This window comes from Centruroides sculpturatus, unplaced genomic scaffold, assembly GCF_000671375.1.
Source record: "Centruroides sculpturatus isolate CEXI.00-Female unplaced genomic scaffold, Cexi_2.0 scaffold31, whole genome shotgun sequence".
In the NCBI taxonomy this organism is placed as follows: Eukaryota; Metazoa; Arthropoda; class Arachnida; order Scorpiones; family Buthidae; genus Centruroides; species Centruroides sculpturatus.
This window is the reverse complement of record NW_019384496.1, coordinates 1,102,125-1,112,822: the sequence shown is the minus strand read 5'-3', so window position 1 is coordinate 1,112,822 and position 10,698 is coordinate 1,102,125. Positions and strand designations below refer to the sequence as shown.

Sequence of the window (10,698 nt, the reverse complement as noted above, 5' to 3'; positions counted from 1 at the left end):
GGTTTTAAAATAAACATCATGTAATTATTGTGTATATTTATTAACATGTAACGAGTTGTTAAATTTCTCGCTTTCTTTGTTTTATAAAGCGAAGTATTATAAAATATTTCTAATAATATTAATAAAAGGAGTATTTTTTCTATTAATTTTTTTGTTTTTAATGACTGCCGTATTATTTTACGACTTATAAGATGCACTCCCATTTCAGCACAGAATATTTAGGAAAAAATATTTAGTGTATTTAAGTCATTCTGTATAATCTGATAAAATGATAATGTAAATAATAATATATTTAAGCCTTTAGAAAAGGTAACTCCTTAACTTTGAAGAGTTGGATGCATATGACTAACGATCGATTGATAAGATTTTCAAGTTATCTAATAGTTACAATAGTTAGTAATAATAATAATATGTTTAACTTAATAACATTAAACATTTTTATTCATGAGTTGGACTAAACAGTGATTAGACTGTGGCCTTTTGAAGTCCATTAGAGAAATTCAGTGCCGCGTTATAACTTTATGGGACCCAGGCGAATTTGAATTAGGATGTCCCGTGTAGTGTTTGTTGCCTTCAGACATTTTCCTTCGGGGGAATTTTTAGGGAGAAATATTTTCTTATAAAAGATTGGTTTGTCCAATCTTTTATAAGCATTACTTATAGGCAAAAAGGGCAATTACTTTTTTGCCCATAAGTTGATGCGCCACTAAGAAAATTCATTAGCATGAGAGATCGAAATTTTACATGTAATAGACAGGGCGATTTTTTGGATTTTTTTTTTTTTTTGTAGGAAAAATGTCACGTCTTACATGACGTAAAATACGGTACTTTTCAAAAGTCGCCATGTTCAATGTTACGAAAACAACAAAAAAGGTCTAATGATAATGATTTCGTTAACCAGAAGATTGATAAGATCACTCTCACGAATTTCTTTACTAGCAATACTTAAAATCTATTTTCTTAACCGGAAAAAATCTCAACATCTAAATTATTGAATCAATTATCATTTTGTATTTTGGTAAAGCAAAATATAAAATTCTTTAAATATAATAACTTCATATATATATTAAATAGAATATTCTTAACCTTGATGATTGCAGCACATCTTAAAGATTTGATCTTAAACGTCATATCTATGCAGAAGACAACAGAATAGATAGTAAATAAAACAATTTTTCAAGAATAATTAAATATTTTAACAAGTTCATAGTAATTACTCTCTTCGATATTTATTTATCGAATGTAAGATCAAATTTTCTTAGTATCTTTCCTAAATTTGATTTAAAATTCTTCTTAGATTAAGTTTTAAACACAAGTTATATTTTAAAATCTTTTGATAATTTTGATAAACTATAAAAAAATATATTGTTAGAATTATAAAAATATTTTAATAAGCAATTATTTTAATAACAAAAATTGTTTTTCTTTTTGTTGAAGACTTTATTTTGTTTCTTCATTTTCATTCGTTTCTGGAGAAACAACAGAAGGTTCTTCCTCATGTGAATTTTCTTCTTTTGGTAACTGTAAAGTTAATTAAAAAATAATAATGATAATGATATAAAACTGTTTCCGCTGCTATATTAATATGTGATAGAGATACACGACATATTTTCAATTGCTAAATCATGAATAACTGACTATAACTTTTAATAGATCGCCCAACGGAAGAAAATATTAATGCTTAATACTTGAAATATATATTTTATATTCTATTTACACTATAAGTATCGAGATAAAAATATTTTAATAAATTATATGAAAAATCTGATAAACATATCACAAATTTATTACTAGACTAGGTTTATTATTTCAATACAAGTTTGTGGAATTTGTATGAAATTGGAATTCGTTATTATTGATAAGTTAATTAAACGAATTGAATAGCTGGTTAAACATGTTTACGTTTATATCTTACGTATTTTATTATATAATTATATTATTGTCTAGCGTTTAAAAATTACTAGTAAAATTATTTTCTCACATTAACTTTCAGATAATTTTTCTGTTCACTTTAATAATAAATTCTAAAAATTTAGATGGTACAACTGAATTATAAATTATTTATAAAAATATTAACTTAAAATTATATAATTACATTAAGATTTATTTTATGGTTAATTTAAATCTACCTGATCAGTAGAATTTGGGGAAACGACTAACTCATTTTCTGTTAACTCTTCTGATTTTAAAATTGTTTGAGCTTGCTCTTCTAGCCGCTAAAGGGAAAAAATCAAAAACTTTTATGCCTATTTAAATGCTTTTAATATACAGTAATTATATAATAATTTTAAAACTTCGAAACAATTGTTACGTTTTATTATACAGTATTGGAAAATATTCGTTTGTATATGTATAAAGGAACAAAACAATAAATGAGAAAAAGGAAGAAAAACCAGCATAATTTTAATTTTCTGGAATATCATTTTGGCCTTCTTGAAAGAGGTTCACCCCTCTTTTACGAAGAAAAGAGAAAATTTGAGTATAAAAACAATTTCTAGTGAAAGGAAAAAATCTTTTACGAATATTATAAAAAGAACAGGTGTAACAAGTATAAAAAGAAAAATAATTTGAAAAATTACCAAAAATAATAAATAACAAAGCAACTATATTTACACACAATATATAAAATTTTAATGATAATTTAATACAGTAGAGGAGAAGGCGGTATTATGGAACCCCAATTACATTATAGTGAATTGTAAACAAGGTATCATAACTACACCCACGTTTCTTGTGCAAAAAGTACTGGTAACTATTAAACTAAATGTTCCTGATTGGATTTTTTGCTAGTGTAACTATAAGTATGGTTTTTGAAGGCTTCTGTACAAAAAGTCAGAAAATAGGCTTAGGGAAAACCGGGTGGTAATATGGAACCTTAGTGTATATTTTCAAAAAATGCTTTAATGTATCCAAAAAAAATAGGAAAGTACAAAGAATGTTAAATAATTACAAAATTATTTACTCCAATATATTTTATCGAAAAAATGCTTTTATAATAGAAAAATATGACCTCCATCAACAATATATATTCCAGCAGTCTTTTACGATATTCTCAGGAAGAATTGGCTTTCTACCTAGTATCTTTTCCACAAATTGCTCCGGACGAATGTCTGCTTCCAAAGAGAGAGTTCGGAAGAGTTGGGTTCCATATTAAAAGCACCAATGGGGTCCGTATTTCACGCATCGCCATCTTGAATTAACTTATGTCTGTCAAGACCAAACTTTAAAAAACGTGAACATCACACAGATTAATACGTACCCTAAGTTTCTGGAACGGAATACATGCACCAGCTAACCTACAACTACACGATTTATATTTTAGAAATAATTAAATTCACTTAGCATTCAAAACTTTCGAATTTCGAAAAACACAAATATGCTAATTCACTACGGACAACCGTTTAACTGAAGTGAAACGGGTTTTCCCCTTGCTATGGATATCTGCCCAGTGCAGTTCAGCCACAATCCGCTACAATTCGCCTTTATTATCAATTTAAAATGGAGGGGTTCCATAATACCACCTTTTCCTCTATTATATAATAATTTCTAAGAACGAAATTTAAAAATAGAATGGCATCTTATTTTAACGGAGGGGATCATAAGGGAGACACATGCCATGACTAAATGTTTCAATGCAATCTGCCACCGGATTTTGTTAATAGATCTACTTAATTATTTTTCAATGCATTAGTATTATTTTAATTTAAATCTATCTAATGCATTTGAGTTCAATTTCATGTTGTTGGATTTACGCATAAATATTTATTTGATGTCCATAGTATATTTTAACTGTAATACTGTGGTATGTTAAAATAATTTAATAATCTAATGAGAACCGAGATGATACTATAAAATTAACAGCCGTTTTTATATATTAATTTATTAAATTAATTTCTCTTAAAATCATTCTTTCATTATTTTTAAAATCCTGTTTTCAATTTATCGAGTTAACTAGTTTGTTATAATTCAAATTCAAGTAAAATTCTATAAGCCTAATTAGAATATTTATTGTAAAATAAATTACCTGAGAAGGTTTAGGTGGATGCTTCTTAATAATACTTTCTTCATTTTTTTCTTCTTCCTTCGTCTCCTCTATAACAAAAAATTTCAATTAACTAAATAATAAAAATCGACACAAATACAAATACAAAGACAAAAAAAAAAATTCTCTTGTATTCATATGTGAAGAGAAAAAGTTTATTATTGTAAAAATATTCGTAAAATTGATGGATGTTTTGCTTTTGACGAACACGTGCCAATCTAAACATTTTTGAATTGATCAATCTGGTTGCCAAGGGACATCATAAACAATGAAAATTGATTCAGTTTTCTTAAACATGAAAAGCGACCTCTAACAAAGAAAATTTACCTTCTACTTTCTCATCTGCTCCAATAGTCTTATCTGAATTTGAATCGGGAGTTGTGCCCGTCGATTTGGATGCCCCACATCCCATCTTCAAACTTTGATCATTATTATCTGATAACAATTAGAAAAAAAACATTATTTTAAACAAATCAAATTATTACAACTTTTATCGTATAGATTAGATGTTTTATTTTTATTTTACATTTCAATAGGAGCTTTCAACATTGACATTCAATATTTCTAAGTAAAGGATAAAAGTTAATGAAAATACATCATAAACATACATACCTCAATAATGATAGCTACATTTATATATAATCGTAATCAGCATGCACTTTTTTGCGGATTAGTCCATAATATCTTTAAAAACTGTGCAAAAGTATAACATCCACTTTTTCTAGTTTTCTAAATGAACTGCAGATTAGTGTTTTGCAAACTAAACTAAGGCTGTTAAAACTATTCACTCTATTGATCTCGGAAGCTCAACATGGATAAGAATGTCGATCAATGTTAGTTGTTGGTTGATTGGTTTACAGTAAATGTACTAATGATGTCATTACGAAACAACCAATAGCGGAAAATAGTTCTATGAATTTGTGTCAAACCAGATAAGATCGATTGTTTTTATATAAATTATTCAACTAAACGTAATCTCTAACTTCCGTGACATAAACAAAAAATTAATTGCTGAATATTTGTTTACTTATTTGTTTCTTAAAACTTAATTTTGTTGCATTAATACAAATAAATTTAATAGAAAATAATTGTAACTAAGAACGAAATTTCAATTTCGGATATAAAGTCTCAAAAAGAGAAACAGAATCAAATATTGTGTTAATAATAATTTTCTTATATATTTGTGAGAAATAAAAAGTTAATTTTTGAAGTAGCATACGTAAAATAATTTAGAAAAAGTCAATTAAATACGGTTAGAAAGAAATGAAATGATATAAATGTCGAGAAGCGGAAGAGAATAGCGAAGAAAAAAATTCGCATTTTAATCAAAGATACACAGAGTATTATCGAAGAATTTCATACGTTACATATAATAACCGATAAATAAAATGCACTGTACGAGTGTAAAAATAATAACAAAATGATTCTCATTCAATATAGCTCAATATAGCGCAATATTGATATATATATATTTAAACCATAACAACTTTGAGAGAATATAACCATCGGAATAAAATGTGAGAAGAATATCTAACGTCATGTGAACTTCAGTGAACGTTAACCAAATTTAACTCAATAGATATCCAATTTAAACAAAGATGGCGAATAGTGAATCTCTGCTTTTAGATAGAATTTTAGAATAGAGAGAACTCTAAATTCTCTCTATTCTAAAATTCCCTAACTTATGTCTTCATTAAAAAATCATAAGTTAGTAGTTTCAGACTTTTAGATAAGAACCGATGAAATAAAAAATAGCAATCATAGGCCGGCAATGATTTTCTAAGTGTCAGTAACAACTTAGGTAATTTTTACATACAGTATTTTTTCTCCTTACTGAGTTATATTATGTATATAAACGAGGCATATTCGTAAAGATACAAAGTCCAAAAAACATTTCTAAAGCACTTTATTTTTAGATTGACTTATATTTTTATGACATGTTTTTATTTATTTTTCGGCATAGTTACCATAGAACTCAATGTATTTGATGATCCTGGAAAGAAGTTTTTTCCTGCCGACGTCATAGAAATCGCTCGCCCGCTCTCGTAACCCTGTCATCACTGCGTCTTGCTCGTCGTCATTCAACTTCTTTCCAGAGAGATATTCCTTCAACTTCAGAAACAAGTGATAATCATTTGTTGCGAGATCTGGGATGTTCCAAAACTCCCACTTGAATGTCTGCAATAACTCTTGTGCGACGCGAGCAGTATGCGGATGGGCGACACCATGACAAGAGTCTAGTTCTCTGGTAAACATTAGTTCTAAATTATGCCGCTACGGCAAACAGCGCCAATCGCGGGAACTGGATTCTTTGGGTGCGTTCTTTTATTCCTCCGCATAACTCCGCGCGAGCGACATCCGTTTAAAAATTCCTGCGGAACGCGTTCCTAAATTCTGGTCGGAGTGCGCGCCGTCAAACGGCAAAAACGGCCGCTTGTAGCAGTAGTTTGCGGTGGAAAGCAACATGGCGTCCTCCATGGCTCAGATAGTTTCGTTTCGGGGGGGTCCATTCCTCGGGTGGTTTTATGAATGAAAATTTAGAAGTTGTGAAAGCGCAAGTTAGTGCACGCGGTGATGTAAGTCTTTTCGACCTTTTTTCGGATAGTAGCCGGCATTCTAATTTTTTTCGTGGCTATTTTGAATGCTCTTTCAACAAATAATCCATTTTATGGTTAAATTTTACAATTGGGACTCTTCTTTTGCCTTTAAAAGCTCATATTTTACAATTATAGATTCCTCCGTCACGATACTATCGATAGTGCGGGCGCCGCCATCTTTCTTTCTTTCACCGTCGTTCCTAAATGCCTACAAACAGCAGCGCACTCCAGTAGTAGCGAAGACGCAGAGCGACTTCGCTATTAACGAACGCACCCTTTGATTCAGTGTTTCGTTGTCTTTGTTGAAAATGGAATGCAGTATATGTAATTTAAAGTACAAGTATAAGCAAAGTTTAAGCAGACATATGAAAGAGAAGCATAAAAGGAAGAACTATAACAGGAATTATGAAGTCATAAAATTATTTAAATGTAGTTTGTGTTCAAGTGAATTTCATAAAAAAAAAAATATTATTACACTTCAGAGAGCTACGCGGTCTTACTATATCTAATTATAATCAGACATTTGATTCATTTAGTGATTTAAGAAATGGAAACGGCAGTGGCGTGCCGTGACATTTGATGATAGGAAAGCTGACATTCAATATTTCAAGTTTCCATAAAAATTTTAAACAAATACTGCAAATGACAAAAATAAACAGTTTATTTATTTAATTCTAAAATATATAATTGAGACGAAACAAAGATATAAAAACTCGTTTTTATTATTTTCTATAAACTAAATCTATTCGGCATTTTTTCCGCAAAATCGTTAATTACTTTATCATAAAAATCGCTCGTCGTCGATTCCATCAAAGTATTTAAAAGCTCTTTTTCTATCGAAAGTAACGCAAGTGACGACAATCTTTTCTCGGACTGAATGTTCCTTGTGCTTCACGGTTGAAAAACTACGCTCAACAGACGCACTGGAAGATGGTACCGAAAAATTAATGGTACTGTATTAAATCATATAATTCTTTTAGTACATCTTTGTTCAGATAGTCATTAATTATAATATTTTTTATGTCTAAGAGTGACTTGCCAATATAAGAGAGGTTGTGGCCAAAACGTGAACGGCGGACGGACGAGCGCCGCCATCTGGCAATTCTATACGGTCGATAATGACGTTTGCTACGTCTAGCATGGCGAGTAGAAGTTTGGCTTAAACTTTTTCATTTTTTTTGTGTGTTTGGGGTTATAATTATGACGTATTTTATTAAAGTAATGACTATTTAAGCATTTATGAATAATATTGTAAAGAAACAGATGATTTGAATCCAGAAAGTATTTACTTATTCAATTTTTTTGCAAGTGATGTGAAGTGCGTATAGAATATACATGTATTTCTGTTCATAATAGCTTATCATAATTCTGTAGGAGTAGGTTTGTTCTTTCACAGCATCTTCTACTATCAACAGCGTAATACGTTTGTAAAGTTTCTAAAAATAATTTTCCGAGCTGCTTTCGGATTTACATAAGCCACTACTTCCCTCGACAAAAGTATAAGGTAGTCCTATCGTACGGTAGGAGACACGATGCTAATTAAAAATAATTATTTAGTGTTATTACACATACTATAAATACTTTAAAATAGTTTAATTTGTTTATTTACATTCGCTAGTAACATTCGTCATTGTTAAATGTTTCCATTTTTCAACAATGCGCGACGTGAACGTGTGGCGCAACGTGTTTTACTTGGAGTTCAAACGTCAAACGTGTACTTCTGCTTGCCGTACAAGTTATATGTTTGAACTTCGGTCGCAACCTTTCTAATAGCTTATCATGATTCTGTAAGAGTAGGTTTGTTCTTTCGCATAAAAGAAAAGAATGTTCAGTAAAGCCAGGACTACCATCAATATAATAAAACCATTTCTGTAGAGAACTAGTAGCAGGTAGTTTAATAAACTGTCTTAGATATTCATATGCCTTACTGGAATAAAAGTGAAGAGTTAAAGCAAACTTTTTAACTTCTGGATATTCATCACCTTCATTACCAAAAAGCTGATGTTTTAATAGATCACGAAGCAGTCCATTAAAGTTATTTTTCTATCATTATAGCATCGGATTTAGAAAGCATTTCTCCGAGCCCTTGAATAATGTTTTTTAAATTGACAATCTTATTTTAATTTCTATTATTAGACTGTCTGCTATATTTAAGTTTCTTTTGTAGCCGTTCACATTTTTTGTCTTGTTAAAATTAACATTTCACGCACCTTCTTTGGCAAACAATATGCGTGATCAAAAGAGACTGATACTTCACATTCTCTCTTTGCAATTTTTTCTTTAGAGGCTTCTGAAATAGGGTCTTTAGATGTTCGTTTTCTTTCCGAACGTTTTATTGCAGGGATTTTTTGAAGATGCGGAGGAAATGAAAAAATTGTAGGAACAGAATTTGGTTATAAATATATTCTACCATTATTATAACTGAAGCATGCCTTAAATTCATAATTTGATATGTATAAGGTTTCTATCCAAAACATTTCTAATTATTTAAATTCTTATAAATTAGACAGCGTTTCGAAGTAAGTTCGACTTTTCGTTTACTTCTATTAAATTAATTTTTAAACATTTTATTAGACAAAGAATAGTACTGTATAGTGTGAGCAAAATTAATAATTATAACTTACTTGTGAAATGAAATTTCCGAACATTTCTTGTAACTGTTGATACAATTGATAGTGGCACAAAAATATGACATGATTATTTCTTACGGTACGCTTCACTATAAACCCACTGAAACTGTCATGGCGTCCTTCTCTTCAATCAGCTTTAAAAAGCGGCGCTGTAATCACTGCTACTGGCAAGATCTATATTAGAAGGTCAGGACACGCTTGACCTACTTCTTGAGCCGCAATTTTGGGGATTTTTAAGTCGCATGTTTTAAGCAAACTTGTACGAGCAGTTAGTTTTATACAACACTAGCTTACCCTTCGCGCATTGCTGCGATCTCAGAAGAAACGAAATTCAACTGTGAGGCCCCGGAAATAGCCCCCGCAAAAGGGAAAAATATAAAAAAAAAAAGTTTGTTAAGTTAAATCGTCAAGAAAGCAAATTATATAAGTATCGAATCGGCGATACCGGACTTTGACGTCAGCGCTCATAAAGAATAACGGGAAAAACAAAATTTTAGATATAAAAGAAGAAAATTTAAAATATTAAAGTTAAGACGCAGTTTAGAAAGCAAAACGAAACTAGAAAAAAAAATATCAAAAAGCATAGGTGTCATAATCAACAATTAAACGCGATCAGAGTCGAGAATGATGGTGTCGGATAAACCATCTCCAGCCGACCTTTCTCGCGAACCTTACGAAGCTCCATTTACACCTGGAGACAGGTGGAAGACCAATTAGAAAACGGTGATGTAAGGTCTATCCAATTAGCAAAAAGCCGTCCCGAAAAACTTATAAAAGCACCAATTCCAAGGACAACAAGACTTCCACTAAGCCTTCCACTAAACTTCTGTTGTGTTCGTGTATCTCCGTTTTTTCGCGCATCCTTTCATACTTGTGCATCGACTTTCGAGTCTTCGAACATTTTTGCTCAACACTGTCCAGGGGCCCCTACGACGCAGGACCAGATCGCCGCCGAAAATCCCGACGACGCAAGACCAGCACCGACGTCGAAAATTTCCAACAACACAGGACCTTGTCAACGAGAGACTTTATGTAAGCATTATCGTCCGGAATAAACGGTTTACCTTTGTAAAACACTTGTCTTTGCTGCCTTTAAAAACCGCCACCCACATACGCGTAGACCTTAGATCATCCCGACAATAGGGGAAATCTCCCCCCCCCAATCGGCGTTCTTACACAAGCAAACTCGTTATGATAAAATTCAATTTACATTTTATCATTTTTATTGAAACTTATTATTACTATTATTCATTTTTCATCGGGAAAACATTTCAAAGTGTCGTTTCAATTCTATTTATTTATTGGAGTGCTTATGGATACACGATATTTTTTGTTTTTCCGTCTGATGCGTACACGAATAAATCAGAAGGATTTCCGACGCGTAAGTTGGCCACATACAGTTGTCCATGTGAGAAGCACGGATTCCCCA

General features: G+C 31.0%; 1 protein-coding gene across 1 annotated transcript; it reads right to left on the bottom strand.

Annotated features, from left to right (window-relative positions):
• Positions 1 to 1,370: 1,370 nt before the first annotated feature.
• On the bottom strand, positions 1,371 to 4,999 carry LOC111621910. The gene is made up of 5 exons (XM_023364161.1): positions 4,655 to 4,999; positions 4,370 to 4,477; positions 4,025 to 4,092; positions 2,130 to 2,216; positions 1,371 to 1,521 (listed from the first exon to the last, which is right to left on the bottom strand). The coding sequence occupies exons 2-5, from the start codon at positions 4,452 to 4,454 to the stop codon at positions 1,441 to 1,443; spliced, it is 321 nt and encodes a 106-aa protein (XP_023219929.1). The 5' UTR covers positions 4,455 to 4,477; positions 4,655 to 4,999; the 3' UTR covers positions 1,371 to 1,440.
• Positions 5,000 to 10,698: the final 5,699 nt, after the last annotated feature.

What these genes read in the sequence shown, in the direction of transcription:
- LOC111621910 (XM_023364161.1), bottom strand. Translation starts at nt 4,454, where the DNA reads ATGGGATGTGGGGCATCCAAATCGACGGGCACAACTCCCGATTCAAAT. An exon ending in AGCAGATGAGAAAGTAGAAG is followed by an intron (nt 4,093 to 4,369) that starts GTAAATTTTCTT and finishes TTTTTGTTATAG; the next exon opens with AGGAGACGAAGGAAGAAGAA. An exon ending in ATCCACCTAAACCTTCTCAG is followed by an intron (nt 2,217 to 4,024) that starts GTAATTTATTTT and finishes TTTTCCCTTTAG; the next exon opens with CGGCTAGAAGAGCAAGCTCA.